Source organism: Babesia bovis, chromosome 2 (assembly GCF_000165395.2).
Source record: "Babesia bovis T2Bo chromosome 2, whole genome shotgun sequence".
Lineage (NCBI taxonomy): Eukaryota > Apicomplexa > Aconoidasida > Piroplasmida > Babesiidae > Babesia > Babesia bovis.
The window spans coordinates 921,457-938,841 of record NC_010574.1 but is presented as its reverse complement, the minus strand read 5'-3'; the positions used below and the strand labels follow the sequence as shown (position 1 = coordinate 938,841).

At 42.2% G+C, this 17,385-nt stretch overlaps 11 protein-coding genes across 11 annotated transcripts; 6 read left to right on the top strand and 5 right to left on the bottom strand.

Annotated features, from left to right (window-relative positions):
• The first annotated feature begins 132 nt into the window (after positions 1 to 132).
• On the top strand, positions 133 to 2,484 carry BBOV_II004040 (Temperature dependent protein affecting M2 dsRNA replication family protein). The gene has a single exon (XM_001609877.2). It carries the CDS (start codon positions 193 to 195, stop codon positions 2,359 to 2,361), a length of 2,169 nt encoding a protein of 722 aa, XP_001609927.1. The 5' UTR covers positions 133 to 192; the 3' UTR covers positions 2,362 to 2,484.
• Positions 2,485 to 2,823: 339 nt separating this feature from the next.
• Positions 2,824 to 3,903, bottom strand: BBOV_II004030 (Inner membrane complex family protein). The gene is made up of 2 exons (XM_001609876.1): positions 3,707 to 3,903; positions 2,824 to 3,433 (listed from the first exon to the last, which is right to left on the bottom strand). The coding sequence occupies exons 1-2, from the start codon at positions 3,839 to 3,841 to the stop codon at positions 2,969 to 2,971; spliced, it is 600 nt and encodes a 199-aa protein (XP_001609926.1). The 5' UTR covers positions 3,842 to 3,903; the 3' UTR covers positions 2,824 to 2,968.
• Positions 3,904 to 4,548: 645 nt separating this feature from the next.
• On the top strand, positions 4,549 to 5,085 carry BBOV_II004020 (ribosomal protein S10/S20 family protein). The gene is made up of 3 exons (XM_001609875.1): positions 4,549 to 4,693; positions 4,761 to 4,874; positions 4,911 to 5,085. The coding sequence occupies exons 1-3, from the start codon at positions 4,579 to 4,581 to the stop codon at positions 5,042 to 5,044; spliced, it is 363 nt and encodes a 120-aa protein (XP_001609925.1). The 5' UTR covers positions 4,549 to 4,578; the 3' UTR covers positions 5,045 to 5,085.
• A 229-nt stretch (positions 5,086 to 5,314) lies between these two features.
• On the top strand, positions 5,315 to 6,237 carry BBOV_II004010 (putative N-terminal acetyltransferase A complex catalytic subunit NAA10). Its single transcript, XM_001609874.2, has 4 exons — positions 5,315 to 5,556; positions 5,591 to 5,688; positions 5,724 to 5,826; positions 6,025 to 6,237. The coding sequence occupies exons 1-4, from the start codon at positions 5,375 to 5,377 to the stop codon at positions 6,158 to 6,160; spliced, it is 519 nt and encodes a 172-aa protein (XP_001609924.1). The 5' UTR covers positions 5,315 to 5,374; the 3' UTR covers positions 6,161 to 6,237.
• A 20-nt stretch (positions 6,238 to 6,257) lies between these two features.
• Positions 6,258 to 6,784, top strand: BBOV_II004005 (putative integral membrane protein; the record flags this gene model as incomplete). The annotated part of the gene is made up of 3 exons (XM_051767183.1): positions 6,258 to 6,396; positions 6,433 to 6,591; positions 6,729 to 6,784. Coding segments are annotated over exons 1-3 (266 nt in total), but the record flags the coding sequence as incomplete, so codon positions are not given.
• BBOV_II004000 (50S ribosome-binding GTPase family protein) lies at positions 6,765 to 8,710 on the top strand. The gene has a single exon (XM_001609873.2). The coding sequence runs from the start codon at positions 6,781 to 6,783 to the stop codon at positions 8,668 to 8,670; it is 1,890 nt and encodes a 629-aa protein (XP_001609923.1). The 5' UTR covers positions 6,765 to 6,780; the 3' UTR covers positions 8,671 to 8,710.
• Positions 8,711 to 8,803: 93 nt separating this feature from the next.
• On the bottom strand, positions 8,804 to 9,713 carry BBOV_II003990 (Ribosome-binding factor A family protein). Its single transcript, XM_051767907.1, has 4 exons — positions 9,314 to 9,713; positions 9,130 to 9,269; positions 8,975 to 9,095; positions 8,804 to 8,938 (listed from the first exon to the last, which is right to left on the bottom strand). The coding sequence occupies exons 1-4, from the start codon at positions 9,333 to 9,335 to the stop codon at positions 8,808 to 8,810; spliced, it is 414 nt and encodes a 137-aa protein (XP_051623161.1). The 5' UTR covers positions 9,336 to 9,713; the 3' UTR covers positions 8,804 to 8,807.
• Positions 9,714 to 9,766: 53 nt separating this feature from the next.
• BBOV_II003980 (putative integral membrane protein) lies at positions 9,767 to 12,517 on the bottom strand. The gene has a single exon (XM_001609871.2). The coding sequence runs from the start codon at positions 12,396 to 12,398 to the stop codon at positions 9,846 to 9,848; it is 2,553 nt and encodes an 850-aa protein (XP_001609921.1). The 5' UTR covers positions 12,399 to 12,517; the 3' UTR covers positions 9,767 to 9,845.
• Positions 12,518 to 12,931: 414 nt separating this feature from the next.
• On the bottom strand, positions 12,932 to 14,814 carry BBOV_II003970 (uncharacterized protein). The gene has a single exon (XM_001609870.2). It carries the CDS (start codon positions 14,713 to 14,715, stop codon positions 13,090 to 13,092), a length of 1,626 nt encoding a protein of 541 aa, XP_001609920.1. The 5' UTR covers positions 14,716 to 14,814; the 3' UTR covers positions 12,932 to 13,089.
• Positions 14,815 to 15,281: 467 nt separating this feature from the next.
• BBOV_II003965 (uncharacterized protein) lies at positions 15,282 to 16,119 on the bottom strand. Its single transcript, XM_051767326.1, has one exon. It carries the CDS (start codon positions 15,797 to 15,799, stop codon positions 15,569 to 15,571), a length of 231 nt encoding a protein of 76 aa, XP_051623841.1. The 5' UTR covers positions 15,800 to 16,119; the 3' UTR covers positions 15,282 to 15,568.
• Positions 16,120 to 16,271: 152 nt separating this feature from the next.
• On the top strand, positions 16,272 to 17,372 carry BBOV_II003960 (uncharacterized protein). Its single transcript, XM_001609869.2, has 5 exons — positions 16,272 to 16,597; positions 16,635 to 16,704; positions 16,747 to 16,882; positions 16,944 to 17,000; positions 17,036 to 17,372. The coding sequence occupies exons 1-5, from the start codon at positions 16,371 to 16,373 to the stop codon at positions 17,251 to 17,253; spliced, it is 708 nt and encodes a 235-aa protein (XP_001609919.1). The 5' UTR covers positions 16,272 to 16,370; the 3' UTR covers positions 17,254 to 17,372.
• The last annotated feature ends 13 nt before the right edge of the window (positions 17,373 to 17,385 follow it).

Here is a 17,385-nt window from a genome sequence, read left to right as displayed (position 1 = left end):
ACATTTTGGTGAAACAACCAATATTTGGCTGGTTATGGGTGAGAACCCTTCCCACGACGCTATAGTCGTATTATATATAATCAGAAACATGTGAGAAGCGATATATTGAGGGGATACTGATATACCCATCGATAAGGACGACTAGCGTCACGAGTATAGGCGCCGCGTCGCGCAGAACACAGTTTCCCGAAAATGAGGGTAAGGAACTTCAATATATATCTGCGAGAGCAGGGTTTATTACGTCATGCTAATCCTAATGTGTTGCGCGGTATGCGCGTTGGTATCGACGCGGTGTACTTTTTCAGGTCTTTGAAAGGTATATGTGATCCGGTGAGTGAGGTGGGTGGTAGTTTACCTCCTACTTTCGTAGCCATTGTTGAGGAGAATGTAGCGCAATTGGAGCGTTTAGGAATCCAGCCGCTCTTTGTATTTGAGGGTATGCAATCAAAGTCACATTTGCTTCTTTCAGCTCAGTTGATGACTTTAAGTGTAGCTGAAGGCTGGCTTTCGTATTCTCGTGGTGATTTTCCTGGTGCCATTGGGAAATTTCTACAAAACAGCTTGATATTCAGTGAAGACTTGATTCAGGTTCTTATACATTTATTGCATAATATGGGCAAGAGCGCTATACGTTGCCCCTATTTAGCTGCTGCACAGTTGAGTTATTTTTGTGCTGAGGGCACTGTTGACGCGATCTTAGGTCCGCCATCACTTATGTTGTTTGGTGTTCCTAGATGTATTATATCAATCGACTTTCCGAAAAGTTCTTTTGAGTGGGTCGAGTTGAAGGAGGTCTTTCAGCGTTTAGAGATATCTCATCCTCAGTTGGTTGATGTCTGTCTTTTAGCTGGTACTGAGCATTGTTTAAGTTTTCCATCACAGAATGCATTTTCCTTTGGTCACTGTGTTGACATGATCAAACAGGGTCCCATTGCGAAGCACTTATCTCAGTTACCCCAAAGGGAGGCATTAAATGACTACATTGATGGTTATTGTCTGACAAAGGCTTTGGTCACATATCCACTTGTTCTAGACAAGAAAGGTGAACTTCGTCCTTTGCAGAAGGGCGCGAAGATACCGATGGATTATTACAAGATCGTTGGTACAAAGATTCCTCAGGGCATATATCACCTATTGGGGCAATGTTTGATTAGTCCCAAGATACCGTTAGCTTTAGCTACTGGCGAATGGATTGATGACTTTAGTCTTACGGATACCATTGAATTGCGTGAATTGTTACAGGACACTCGTGAGTACAAGTGCAGAGCGCTTGGTTTAGCTGTTTTTAAGCTTGATCCAGCATATCAGTCTCGTCAAATTCGTTTTCAGGGTCATGTAACGTTTGTTAAGGGTCATCCTCCCATTAAGCAGAACGCTGTTGCTGTCATTCCCAACACTTGCAGCACTCGTATGTTATCCCAACACGGTTTGACTGATTTATCTGGTGAAATATCTCGTCAGAACAAGGGCACCGTTGACCCTGAGTTTATTTTGTCATGGCACCTTAAGATGAGCACTAAGATGCTGAAGGAGGTGACTCCTCCAATGGCATCAGAGGCCATTTCGAACATGTTTGGCACAGAATCGGATGCTCAGAAGGCTTCTAGGCAGGATATATATCGTGCTAATTTATGGTGTATTATGCTTGATAACTTAGGTTACTTTGCTCGTATGGGCGGTGCCACTGCCTTTGGCAAGGTACTAGCAAACTCCGGCCTGGGATTAACTGGCATTTTGTTCATTGAGATGTTGAAGTTTGGTCTTTTTACGGGCGATGAGTTTGAGATACCTGCTGACGCCCCTATATCTAAGGAAGTGATAAGTAAATACCGAGGCACTATGCCTCAGGATGTGTTTGACATGATAAGTTTGATTTCCCGCGTTGCATGTTTGGTTCCTGCTACTGTTGAGCCCGTGCATTGGCGTGGTGAGATTGACTACAATGTGGCTAACTACATGGCCCATGTTAAGGTAATAAAACGTAGCTTCAACTATTTGGTTGAGGGTACTATTATCCTTATGGGTGGTTTGATTGACGGCGTTGACCCCCCTTATATGTTGGAGAGCAATTGCTTCTTGGGTATTGTCCTCAGGTGGCTTCTTGTCCACGAATACAGTGGCCATGAGGGTCAATTGGACGGTGACCTGGTAGATCTCACGCGTGCTAAGTTCCCCAACATGGTAGATGTGAAGTCTGACTTGGAGGCCTTTGTACAGTTTTGGATGAAGATATCCGTGATGCTACATTCCCTTGAGAAGTATGTGCACATAGAGGCCATAGCCACTTTTGACCGTGGCACTGAAATGTTACGTTCAGTAGTAGAGCACTTTGGCATTTCTTTACCGGATCTGTCTCAGTAAGGTTTATAGAGTGTCTTGGTGTTGTTCCTTTTGTACCTTGGGTACATGTTAACATGGATGTCATTCAGTCATGTGAATGTCTGCAATGACACTTAACGGCAGTGCTGGTAATTCTATAGTTTGAATAGTTCATTATCTAGTGTTGTGATAAGGAGTTCTATATTTTTATGAGGAGTGTCGTTGCATTCTTGCTATATCACTAATGCGTTTGTGAGTGCTCATACCTATACGATGGGCTCTAGGCATCTTAGATTATGTATCGCCTCCAGGATACTAGACTATTCATGCGGAGTATGGTCAATACCTCTATTCTTGATATCGCATACTAGAATCAATTGCTAAATGATTGTTACAGGTCGATGGACATTACTCTGGTTCAGCTAGATTCATCATTCCCAGGCAATGGATAAAGGAACAGATTAAACGCTACGTTTAATATCACGCACAGTTTATCGATCAAATAGAGACTACTAAGCAAATATATTACGTCAGAATGCGTACATTAGAGCGCATCGCTACAGTTTGAGCTGATAGCGCCTGTGGAAGTAGAGAGAGTAATGCACAGTCTTTTACATTAATCCGCGACATTTTATCCGGGTAAGCGAGTTTAGTTTGAAGATCTCTCTGTGACCTCGTTGGGGATCATGATGTGAGCCTTTTCGCATTCCTTGTCCCAGTCGATGTTACCATGTCCCTTGGGGTAGTAACGAATGATTTCTTCAGTTTCGTCAATTTCCTTGTAACGTACGACTTCCTTGATTTGAGGAACTTCAACCTTACGTTCGGTCCACTGTTCAATGATTTGTGGCTTTTCGACAATCTTTTCAACAACCTCAACCTTGGGTACCAATTTGTTGCGGTATTGGATTTGAGGCACTTCAATGATCTTCTCTACAAATTTGACATCGGGAATTTCTACAACCTTCTCAACAACTTGAGTAACTTCGCGAGGTACTTGAATGACACGTTCCTGGATGATAGGCTTTGGCACAACACGTTCCACGGTTTTAACAACGGGGATCTCGATAGTCTTAGTGACAGTGTCCACTGGTTGGTAGGTAGTGACTGCAACCTGAACGCGAAATTATAAACGTTTGGAAGGCCAACATGCACACAGTGCAGGAACGCTTGTGACGAAACTAGAACATAGTTCGACACATAGATAACACAGTATGACATTGAATATCGCAAAATATATGTGTCACCAATAAGAATAGAATTTGACGCAAGAAGTCGCTCATAGGACCCACAATGTGGCCATAGGTGAATAATGAATGGCCTCTATGCAAGGGTACCATGATTCCCACGTAAATGGCAATAAATACAAATAAATATAGACACTTACCCATTGCCTTTCGACGTTTTGGCCAATTTCCTGAGCGCGGGACCTGTCGGCAACAGTTCCAATGGTCCTTACCTGAGGTTCCTGTATCTCACATTCTTCGTCCATAAGACGAGTGTCACGTGAGCAGCACTGCATTTTTACTAATTTTTAGTGTTAGTGCTATTATTTTATGATTTAAATTGAGAATGATTTGTACCACCACATATCTGCGACACTTGACACTTCCAACATACAACATCTGCACGTACCCTGCACACCCGATGCGCACATGTGACTAAGAGCAAAAAAGTGCCTTTAATAAAAATTTCTATACTAGCATGCTTAGAATAAAGGGACACTTGTTGGAGAGCGGAATCTATAATTTTTGATGTGAATGCCCGCATTCAGGTGGCACAGCGTCGAACGAATGCCGCTAATAGCGGCATATGAACACATTACATTGCATCGTTAATTATGCATATATATCTTATTACAGTGTAATATTCTCTAGAATAACTGTCCTAATGTGTTATGTGAGTATGAACGGCATTACGGGATTTACCATGTCAAGAATGGTCTATATTTATGTCCAAACATTCATTGCTTCATAGTATTTAAACAGGTGTGACTATTTTTTTTTAAAAAAGAGTGACGACGTCGTGGTATGCCAGCACGTATATAGTACTTATCATATAGCACATCCTAGCGCTTAATACTCATTAGAACAACTACGAAACACTATCGAACTACAAATCATATTTTATTCGGAGATTGTAGAGCAGCATCCGTTTTTTATGACCGTGGTCCCTATGCTCTCCAGCCCCACCACTGCTTAGTACGTTACGCCATCACAGAGTAGAACACCGTTTTGAACGTTATGTAAAATATACAAAATGGCGGACCTTGCAGCAAAAGACATAAAAAGCGCTGGTGACCGTGAAAATGTCAATCGCATCCACAAAATTCACGTCACATTGACCTCTATGAATCTCAAAGCCATTGAAAAGGGTATGTATATTGCCCTATGTGATCGTTATAGGGACATTTATATATAACCCGCTAATACATATCACAGCTTGCAAGACTATGATCAATGGAGCCAAGGAAAAGGACCTTAAGGTCGTTGGCCCTGTGAGGATGCCCGTGAGGACTCTCAAGATTACCACTAGGAAGTCTCCCGTTGGTGAAGGTAAGTCTTTGGTCTAAATATAAAAAATGTGTTTAGGAACTAACACTTGGGACAAGTTTGAGGCCCGTCTTTACAAGCGTGTCATTAGCTTGCACTCCTCTAGTGAGGTTGTTACTCAGATTACCTCTTTCCCCTTGGACCCTGGTGTTGAGGTTGAGGTCACCATTTAGGTGACTTGAGATTTATTTTATTAAATGTTTATGGGTTTGAAAAGGCGATGTTTTATTTCATATATACAAGTAATCCATTTATTGAGGTTTCCTTTAGCTGAGAATCTACAATTTGTTTAGATAGATGTGTGTATTAGGCGTATATGATGATCCATTGTTAATGTGTTCTGTTACGTTTAATGTTAGTTGCGGGTGTGTATACCCGTATGAATGGCGTATGTGGTTTGTTTATATAATTATTGCGACTATATCCCTGGAAGGTTGGGTTATTATATCACTATTTATTTATGTATGAAAGTGTGCCTCTTATAATTTGACGGTGTATACAAGATGCTTACAATCCGTCGTGCTTCTATGTACGATTTGATCGGCACATCTGATTGTAATCTGGTTAATGTGATTGAGAACTATCAGATGAAGTATTACTTTTATCACTTGTTATCATGGCCTCAACTTACTAATATCGCAGTATCACCCAGTGGCTACGTCTGTGGCTATTCCATGGCTAAGCTGTAGGTCATATACCTTATTTACATGATGCTTCAGTGAGGAGGACGTTGAAAACGCGGGTCATTTGACAGCTGTTGGCGTTCTACGTTCATATAGATACATGGGCATAGCAAAGAATGTTATTAAGCAGACACGTAAGTTCTATTTATTGTTACCGGATATATTACAGACAATGCTATGAACGCCATTTATGCTTGTACTGCGGTCTACCTTTTCGTACGTGTTTCTAACTGGGCGGCATTTAACATGTATAAGCACAAGTTTGGTTACGTGTAAGTCTTTATGATGTGAGTGGGATAAGGCATTGGTTTGTTATATTACGTGGATCCAGGAATGTCTTGTATCTAGTGCTATTTCATTGTCTATTACTGTCCAATTAATAACGGCATTATATGTAGTACATATCCCTCTAGATGCATTGATTTATATGTTATATTGTCTTTGCTTTCTGTTTGTACATATTGTTTCAGCATTGATGAGACTGTGCGGGAATACTTCCACGACAAGGAAGACGCTTATTCCATGAAGCATACATTTGCAGATTCTAGAGCAAACAAGGGTGGAAGCAATCGTAGTTCAGCAGAGCGCGGGAAGAGCTCTGTATAGTTTGACGCGTGACATTGGTGGCCTCATAGTTGTATCGTATGGCCAAACAACACAAATTTAACACTGTTTATTATTGCATATTTGTTTAGATTAGGACTAAAGGGGTATTGGATTGTTTTATTTTCTATTGCCTTCCTTGTCACACACTACTGACGTTATTTGTTATTTTTATATCTACAATAGCGATGCAATTCGTTAGGAGGTTTTCGAGTCATTCGAGTTCCAAGATAGTACCGGTTGGTTTATTTTGGTATTGATTAATGACCTGTTAGCCGAAAAATGCCGGTGTAGTCTTTGACAGCCGTGTGGCTCCGATACGTTTTTCGCTTCCTTTTAAGCCATGGCTTTTTATATCATTAATGGGTTTTTCTGGAGCTATGTGTGGTAATTACTTCTTCAGTAATTTCATTTTGCGCAAGAATCCGCCAAACGTAGGTTGATATACGTTGAGACATGCTTTGGTTATTATTGATGCATCAGTGCTATAGTTCATTGTATGATGCATTGGACCCTAATGGTATATATCTATCCACTGCATAATTACCATCTTTGATTCAATTTCATGTAGCCTCCACGGGACCCTAACGAGCGACCACCTGAGCGTCATCCTCATACACCGGATGAGTAGGATATTTGCTTTGTTTTACACAATCCACTTTCTTTTGGTGTTGAGCAGCAGTTTCGTGTTGGACAGTAGGAAATCGTGCGGGTTTTTAGGCAGTCACATTCACCGTCATCATTTGTATGACAACCTGGAAACTGTTGGTTCACGTGACCAGCTGGGTACCACTGAAAATCCCCCGGATGATTATTATGGGCTAAATAGCTCGGATGATCACTATGGCGGAGCAAATAGCGTTGATTCGGTTGGTGGTACAGCTGAACTTTCGGGATCTGATAGCGCTGCCACATCAAACAAGGATGCGGGTAGCATTATGATCCCTTACTCTGTGAACTATCCAGTCCATCATGAGGAGCTTCGTGGTGTTGTTGCTGACGAACGCCATGAAAAGGCTAAAGAGAAATTGGAGCATTTAGGTTTCTTTTCACCTCTTGCCAGCGAAACTGCACATTTGAACACTAGGCAGCGTGACATATCGGGACCTTCCGACAGTCACTCTTTGACGATGTCAACTTTGGAGCCTGAGAGCCGCATATGGGAGTGTATGAAGTCATCTTCATTGTTACAGCAAATTGGTACTAAGCAGGCATCGGTTCAGGAATTGACATTACAATCTCCTAGCAGGATGGATTACGAGAGCATACGTGACCAGTGGGTTATAGGCAGGGCTCGCATTCATTGGTTTCCACGTTACTTTGGTAAGAGTCTGGGTGAGCTCTCTGAGTACATCAAGATGTGTGATGTTATTCTTGACGTTCGCGATGCGAGGATCCCTTATGTTGCGGATTCCGACTTTCTATTGAATGTCTATAACAACATGTTTACTCACAAGCCTAAGATAATCGTTTTTACTCATGCTGATTTAAGTTCTATCAATGGATCTGACGAATGGGCCACTTATTACCGCATTAAGAACTTTTGGGAAGCCCAGGCGTTCAATAGGAACATTCCTGATCCTAACAAGAAGCCGGTGACCCCTGTGATATTTGTCAATGCTCGTGACGGAATTTCGTGTATAGTTCGCTTAAAGAAGTTGATATACAAGTTATGCCACCGTGCAAATCAAAAACGCTTGCGTCGTGGTTTAGCTGCACGCCCACTGCGTGCAATTGCTTTGGGCATGCCCAATGTTGGCAAGAGTGCGCTTATTAACCGTCTTCTTGGTCGTCACAAAGCTCGTAGTTTCAATGCAGCGGGTGTAACTCGTGACATACGACTCGTCCGTCTACACCCTGATGAGTACAGGGAGGCAGCCCACAAGATTATAGATGTGATAGACACTCCTGGAGTGCTGCCTGCTAATTTGTATAACATGGCCTTTGGGCCAGTTGGTAACAAGGCCAGTCGTAAGCGGAATAGGTTACTGGGCAGTATATATTTTAAGCTACCGCGCACGAGTGTTCAGGGTGGCCACAGCAAAAGCGGTATTGATGCGATCCATACAGGTTTAGAGCGCAATGTATGGCTCATAGCTGCTGCTAACCAAATAGTTGAGGGTGCTTATGACAACGACCAGGCAGCGGAAAACTTGCTTGAGCAGGCTTTGCATGTATATAGGTCCAAGCGATCGTATGTAGATTTACCGCGTATATTGAAGCGTATTGGCATTGACTATACCCCTAGCATACTGGAGATGCATCCAGAGGATTTTAGCCACGAGTGCCTGCAGGTTGCTAGTTATAAACATCACGGTGGTGACCTCAATGCTGCAGCCAGCCGTATATTGTCTGACTTTAGGCGTGGTTACTATGGTCGCATAACTTTGCAACTACCCCCTGATACTGTGTCTAACCGTTATTCAGTACCATTCAACGGTATCGAGGAACCCAAACCAAGTTCTACTCACGCCAATCGTGAATACTCCCAAGGTTTATACGAGGGATGGTAACGCCGTGCGGTGGTCATACGTGACTACAGCCCTGTGAACGTAGGCCGGGATTGTTGAAACAACAAAGACTTGGTACTAATGTACGATTAAACACCATTGTTTACATAGAGCCAGGGCGGCACATGAGCTATATAGAATCAGATTAAGAACTGTCCTTTGGGGTGTTCATCAATGGTTTCCTTTATATCATTCTGTGGCTCATCTTCATCGGGTAGCCCGAGCCTTCGCCTACGATTCATCAAGTGTTCGTTCATCTTCATTAGTACTTCTGCAATAGATGCAATTTGTTCTATAAACTTCCTACCGGCTTGCTGTATCAAGTTGTGGCTTTCAAAGGATAGCGTAGGGACATTTTTCCTATGCCTCAGTATCTGTGCTAATCGGTACCTCAGTAGTTTGTTGTTCTTCGATAGCCACGAGAAGCCCTGTATCAGTTTAATCTGAATTTTTACATGCTACCTGGCGTTGCTGGAATGAATCTCCAGTGATGCATATCTTCAATCTAGCATGGGAGCAGTCATTATTCAATGATACTTCCATGACATTCATCCCATCTATAATGTCTGGGTCTAGATTTCTTCCGATTGGCAGTTTATCTTCTGTGGTAATTTAGTTTAACTCTGGGCATACACTATTAACCTACGTCGTGAAAGCACAAAATTCATGGCATCTAAAATCTCCCTTTGCCTTCTTAGGCGGTATATATCATGCCTCGATATACCTAGAGAGAATCTCGTTTGGTACAGAGGTGTAGGAAGCGATACTGGCCTAAAGGCGTTGGATTCCGCTATCAGAATGGTGACACATAGTGCCAATAAAGGCAGGCACAAGGTATCCGTTGTGTCTATAATGCTATTAATGACGAAGTCGATCTACGGTATAACATTAATGAACGTGCTGACCACGGTACACATTCCAGTATGTACCACAGATAATCTAGTATAGTGTGTGTTAAATATTAGCAATTTAATGTGTTTTACTATCATATAGAAGGACTATGCCAGTGATCTACACAGCATCTGTCATAGACCATAACGTAATATGGTACACATATCAACTTTGGGATATATTTTGCCCCCAATGGTGTTGAATTTGATCGCACATGAAGATAGAATTCATGTTATCTGAATTTTAGAGAGCTGAATTCTATGATACTGGACAGTTAGCTCCACAGCCTACGAATGCATAGCCTCCAGATAGAAGAGATATGGTAGAGTAAACAGGCAGAATAGATTGCGCCTGTTGATTTCAATGGGTTTCACGCAGAATACCATACATCCAGTGGCTACTACCATCTGTGTAAGTATCTCCAGTATGCTATATCCACTTTTGTACGATCCCAAATACAGCAGCAGTACATAACCCAGGATGCATACGCCATAGATGCACAATATAGTGGGCAGCCTTGCGAACAGTATGAGGCTTGTAGTGGTTATAAGACTTGCCAAGTGCAGTGAGTGATGCAAGGCGTACCCCGTTGTAAATATGCCCAGACATGACCATAGATCGAAGAATGTGAGGAAGATATTGAAGAAGCACAGCAGGCATATCAGCCGGTAGTGTGAAAAATGCTCCTTTCCCGAATTGTTGGTCATGTGCCACAGCGAATTGCACATTAGCAATGGGTATATGACATAGCGTAGCATGAGTATAGCAATCCGTAGCCATGAGAAGAAGTTAGCCACTTCTGCGTGACTTTCCAGAGTACTGTACATTCTCAGGGCCACTAGCAAGTCAGAGAACACACATAGCAGAAATATAGCTATCGTTTGCGTGAAGGTCAGCGTGTAGAACTTGACATTGAAGTCGTGCATCCATTCGACATACCACGCCTCTATGCGTGTATGGGCAAACATGCCCATGCTATTGGTTGCTGGCGAGCGCGGCTGTTGCATCCAAATATAATGTTTCATCAACTCCCGTGCATGGCTATGGCGATTTATTGCCCTTATCGAGGATAATAATATACGGCAGCACCACTCCGGCAAAACACTGATAAGCGTGTTGATAGTGGTACTGGCCGTTACTGGGTGTACAACCGATGAAGATTCAGGTGCGTTGAAAGTACCCTGACTGATGCAACCTGAGGTATGGAAGCTCTTGGGGCTTAATATGAACATAGGGTGATCGGGATTTACCGCTGAATCCCGTAATCCACGTTCTGGACGTTGGAGGTGTTCTGGGTTCTCGAATGAATAAAAACGCATCCTAGCGTTTTCATCATCCAGAATTTTATTTAAAACTGTTGTGTCCTGTAAAGACTTTAGGCTCTTGGTCATGCTTCGCAGCTCGTCGTATGACTCACGCCACTGTTTGCTGGTGGTAGGTATCATAGGCAGTCCGAATCTGTCGGTATTGTTAGTATCATACGATGAGAATGAAACCTGGCGCAGAGTGTCGATTTTTGAGAATTTATGTGTTCTGTTAACAATGTCATCAGATATCAAAGATCCAATCAGTTTACTCTGCTGCGCTGTGAAAAGGCGTTTACTAGGTGTCTCTATGAAACGACTACGTTTTTCTCTTTCATTGGGTTCTTGTACTATGTAACGGGTCTTCTGGCGTCGTGGTTGTGAGAACCCATTGGTAGTACTCGCTCGGTGGTCCGCTGCCTGAGGTTGATTTACCACGTTGGTGGGAGTCTCCTTGTTATCAATTTGGATGTGGACTGACGAACTACTTGACAAGGATGCTTGATCTGGTGCTGTATCATCGAGACTTGCTATCTTAAGCAAGGATTCTACATAGCCACCCGGACGTGGTTTATAGTGTTTCCTAATTTCATCGAAGGATAAAGTATCGGACTTGTGTGCCTGGTTATCCACATTTGAGTCGGCACCAAGCATACTGTGGCCGGGTTGCATTGATTTCTGAAAGTGATATGGTTCAATATGCTCTATCGACGATCGCTTAGTATGCACCTGCGAGTTCTCCCATGGCATCTCACCTTCAGAGTCGGAGTTATCAGATGAATTTGCGCTCTTGAGGGATTTTGAAAGCTGCCTTTGAGAAGCGTCTATACTAGATTCAGGAGTACGGTCTGGAGGTAAGAAGTCCTCCTCTAATCTTCGAAGTGATTCTAGGGACCCTAGGTATATTGCCGGATTACTCCTGTAGGCACCTATCAAGTGTCCTAACTTCTCAAAGCGATAGTATGATAAAACCCCGACGATGATTTGTATAATTAAAATGTATGTATCCAGCATTACAACGGTGAAAGCACGGGCCGTGTGTGGTCTGAACCAGGTAAAATTATCCGTTATCGATGTCATTGAGCGGTAACCATGGTAATCATCATATAGCGACGCTACCAGTACCATATGGAATACCAGACCCAATGTTACAGAAACGATGCATACACCCACTAATACAACCAGTGGCACACCGGTCAACGTAAAGGATATTACCGGTAAATGAACCAAGAAAACCACGATAATACCGTGGTATACCGATAGAGTGAAGAAGCAAGTTAAGCTGATAAGAATTGTTATTGGTAGAAACCAGCGGAAGAATTGATTGTTGCATTTAGTCGAACATAAGTTAAACAAAAAGGTAATACCCAAAATACATATTGCCCACATGTTAGTCTGTAACTCGTTCAAGTCCCTAGAGTGGTAAAATACACCATAGCCAGTCAATATCATGCAGCAGAGGTGTACCAGCGATAAAAACGCAAGATACACTTCTGAGTGCATGTAGTATACATGTTTACCGTGGAACCAACCCATCTTGGTTGATTACCTTATAGTATACAGGCACTTAGAAGCTGCATCCAACTGAAATCCAGTGTAACACCGTAGCCAAGAACTCGATCTTCTATGGATACTACCATTCAATCTAGGAAAGTCAGTGTGAAGAATAGTCAAGTCTAGCAACATACTTGAGGTAGTTACATGGCATTAGACATACTCCAGGTAACCTATATATCGTTTATCCGTTGTGTTGGAGCATAAGAATGAAGTTTACAAGCTTGCTTGTGGTCAATGATTAAAGTAGTAACCGCTCTTTACCAACACATCTTCAAAGCTTCACATTCACTTGGCAAATATATAAAGAAGAACAAAGTTTAAATGTACTTTACATAGCAATTCCTCAAGAAAAAGCGCATACGGGCTATAAACAGTGTGCGTACCAATGTGCCGCAGCAAAAATGTGTATATACAATGCCTCAAGCAATATGGCAAAATCTATATTAAAAAAGCGGCAATCTGCCGCAAAAACAATTGTAATAGCACAAATATCTCTTTATAAATTACATGTGCCAATGCGCGGTGCATGACCCCTAATTGTGATGGTGGAACCCAGTTCGGTCGGCATACAGCAATTACTCCGAAATAACGTATATCACTGGAGTCTATAACGAATTATATACTTAAAATATTATGCGTATGAGTGATATCTGCTTATTGTAACCAACTACTATGGCTGTTGAACACGAATTTCCACAGGCTGGTTGGCCTTGAAGTAGTTACGATAGAAGACCACCTTTTGCTCTATTACACGCCTAGTGTTCGGTGTAAGATCCGCGGTCAATACAGGTTGAATGCCGGTCCTAGGAGCCGGTATTGCGGGTGTGTCTAATAGTTGCTGCGGGGTTATGTGCCATTGGTTAGAAGCGTGGCAGGGCATACTTCCTTTTTGCGGGGACTGCTTATTGGCCGCAGACATTGTTTCTGTTGTTGTACAATCCAGCTCGCTTTGCAACTTTTCGTGATTTAGAATACTTTCCTCATATATCGATGGACTTAGCATTTGGCCCATAGACGCACGGGGTCCACGGTAGTCTCTCCATGCCGTGTTGCGACCGTCGTTCCAATTATATGCGATATGCGGGTCAGGGGTTACACAATAACAGCGCTGTAAGGTGCAAACCTGGCGACTTTTGTCAATATATTTACCAGTTGCTTCCAGATACCACAGTACTTCGTCTAACATCAGAGGGTCCGATGACCAGTTGATACTAGGTGTAGCCTCCACAGTGCTCTGGCAACAATCCCCTTTGCTATTTCGGGTGTTGAAAACGTCACTAATGCTAACATACGGCAGGGATGATCCAAAAATAGAAAACGGGTTCCATTGTTCCTGATCCTTTACTTTCTTAAATAGCTTCGCACGATTAAACCATCTATTTGGTGGTAGCATTTTAGCCAACTTGCGGTGTAATTGAGCTGGTGTATAGGTGTTCAGTGCAACGCGCTGGCTCAAAATTGAGATTAGCGCAGCGCGCTCACGGAGGTAAAATGCCCTCAATTCAACATCATTGGAAAAACGACTTAACGATGAGCACATTATAAGCGCTTTGTCACGAATAACAGAACGACCGGCATTTGTATCGGGCCCGCCGAACTTTAATAACAAAAACATTGCCAAGTCATAATTGTTATGAGCTTGCTTACGACGTAACTTTAGCAAGACCTTATGACGCAATGTCTTCCACCTCGGTGGATTAAAATCAAAATTAGCAGAGTCAACACGCTCTGGGACATATCCACAGGACACTTGTGGTTGAATTGGCGTTGATGAAACGGCAACTTCTTTTGACATGGAACCACAAGAGACAATGCCACTTACATTCTTCATACGAAGTGTCACTTTTGGTTTCTTGGCTGGAGTCACCTTAATGGGAGATCCTACGTTATAATCCTTGTTAGATACAACATTGCCACGCTTTGTACTTGATTTATTGGATACTCCCTTCGTAAACTCCTCATGGGATGGCTCGTCCGTAGATATCGTACCCCAATCTACACATATCGCAATATCAACTGATTTATGACTCCCTGGACCATCGGGCGTCTTATAAGCAACATTAGATGCGGATTTAATACAACTAGACACACCTAATGTGCAATATGGCCCATCTGTGATATGACGACAGGGTGATGATCCTATTTGACCTCCAGCAAACCTTTTAACTGTAGACTGAATGTCTATAGGGTCATCTACAGTACCAGCCACCAATAAACCCAGACGAGAGGAGTAGCCATAACCACGAATGGGAGTAGCTATCTCCGGACTCATCTCAAAGGTCCTATGAATTACCATCCCTACATCATGTTAACAATGACTAATAACGAGGTGTACAATGATCCAAGTGGTAATTGTGCTGCAAGCTGCTAGGTAACTATAGGTACTAGCCTCACGTGCCCCCGGCAACACACATCAATATAGACAATAATGAGTAAAATGGTACAAAATTTGTACAATTCGCAAATTAATCGATACACATTATAATCTAGAAGCATCAATAATGAAATGTGCACTGGCTAGTGGCCTAGACACATGGTAACTTATGACCGGATGATATTGGATATACAGACTCATAATAATACATACAATAACTACGTAGCACATATCGCATACACAACAAGGTATATGTAAGCTGCACATGGTACTATAACTCTTTGATTGTGTACAATGTGCAAAGTTTATCAGTAGCTTCATGGAAATTGCACTTAGGTACTAGCACAGTTTGGCCTTTGTAATATTTGTCAATGCCTAGACTATCTAGGGAGATACACTCACGGCAGGCCAACGATGGAATAACATTGTAACAAACAGGTTGCTATTTAAATAATATAAGACCTATTCCCGTATATTTCATACTCAACTTGCATAAAAAATAATATTAAAAAATAGAAGTTACAACGAAAAACGGTAGATATGATACCCCTATTTATGTCCTTTGAAGCGGCGTACGTGTTTATGCGCTCTGAGCCAATAATCTATAGTGGCTCTTCCTTGACATAATGAATAACTATCTCACGTATATCAACTGTCACTATGTAATGGCCAATCCTGTCTTCAATGGCCTTGTATTAGCAGTTTCGATAAAATAGTTGCATGCCGGCAGTGGCGATTATTAACTTGGGCCACGATATAATTGCCTCCACAACTCTTACATCAAAACAAACCATTTTCCAGATGATATAACGGGGGTTACTGCATTATAATTCCTCGGGTGGGCTTCCACGCAGTTGAACGTGGCATATGTGTACCAAGATTCAGAAAATGTTGACGATAGATCCCACAGCTTATGGTTCAGTTGGTCTTCAGCTTTTGGAAACGGTCCTTGAGCGATGCGAAGGTGCTTTGAGCCTTTAACTTCAATGATCCAATCTTGCTGCATATATTGGACGTATTTACACAAAATGGTGACATATCCACTGAACGGTCAGATAAGGGAGGGGAGTCACCAGTACGAGGTGGGTCATCTGCGTCGAGACATCGGTTTCCGTTGGGTTCAATAAAACGCGCCATTGTTATACAATTCTAATTGGTAATACCTAAAATACTCTGTTAAAACATGAAATCTGCTGGGCATATAGCGTATATAACAGCAGTAAATATGCTTTTAGATAGGATATACTGCATCTATGTTGAATTTCCGTGTTGATAATAATATGATCTAGCTATGTCATATTATGAATTATTTTTTATTTGTAGTACAGAGCTTATAAATAGGATTACCCACATATCAGGTTGTTTGTCATACGGACGTACAGCGACTCCCTTTGCCCGATGAATACAGGCTTTACACATAACTCCAGGAAGCTTTGTGCTTCATGATTTATTACATAATAACTCCTTAAACAATATTGCGGTATAGTACCAATGATGTGCTACATGTTGATGTCGCTGCTTTAGGGGTGTGTGCGTCTAGTGACCTGTATACACATATAAGGAATACTATAGTTACAATGAAAGGTTTCTATGTAGTGTCCGTATTGATATCATTGAAGGGAACACATGCGCTCCACGCCTTGAAAGATGGATTCCTACTGCCGCGTGATACTGATTTACAGTTTTCGCACATGGGCAAGGTTTTCAACCATGATGACAATCAGGCAACTACTAGTGATGCAAGTACTATGACAGAACCTGAATCAACGCCAGAATCACATCCAACGGAAGCTGACGGTCATGCGTAGGTTGATTATTGCCGTACGACATCCATTACATAGGGAGGTTTCTGACGGCATTAAAGGAGGTTCTGAGCGTCTAATGGATAATGTGCCAGTATCGGATTTGAAGGTATGCATTAGATACATCTAATTGCACCAATGCGTTGTACAGAGAGGTGACGATGTACCCGTGGCTAATACTACCAACAATGCGGAAAATTCTACCACAACTAACTCCAGTTCTACACATTCAGACAATAATAGCAAAACGGACCAGTCGCAGACACACCATAACGTTGTGAAGCATGGTATGTTAGGCACCAGTTCCAGCGGAACATTGGTGCTGTATTGGGATATAATGCTATACAGGCAATTCCAACTATCGCGGTGACACATCCACTAACGTCACAAATAACTTTTACAATCGTAGGTTGATATTGGTTTAATATAATGTTTAATAGCTGCTGCACCCGGTGACGCTGTAAACGCTTATTCCAAAGAAGCCAAGCTGGAATTACAATATCTTTGGAAACGGATAAACGTAATTGACGATAAACTGGATAAACTCATGCCACTGGTTCGGGGTGATCCTCACCTAGATCCAAACAACAGAAAAGGATTAGTCATAACCTTCGATGCACAGTCAGATCCAGATAATCCCACGGTAGACTTGGAATGACAGCATATCGACAGCGGAGTACAACACTCGGGCTTTGATGGATATAACATCCATCGCGCTACGCTCGCTATCACGTTTATTATACTACTGTGTAGTATACAGCATCAATAACGATGAAGGTACCTCTAGTAA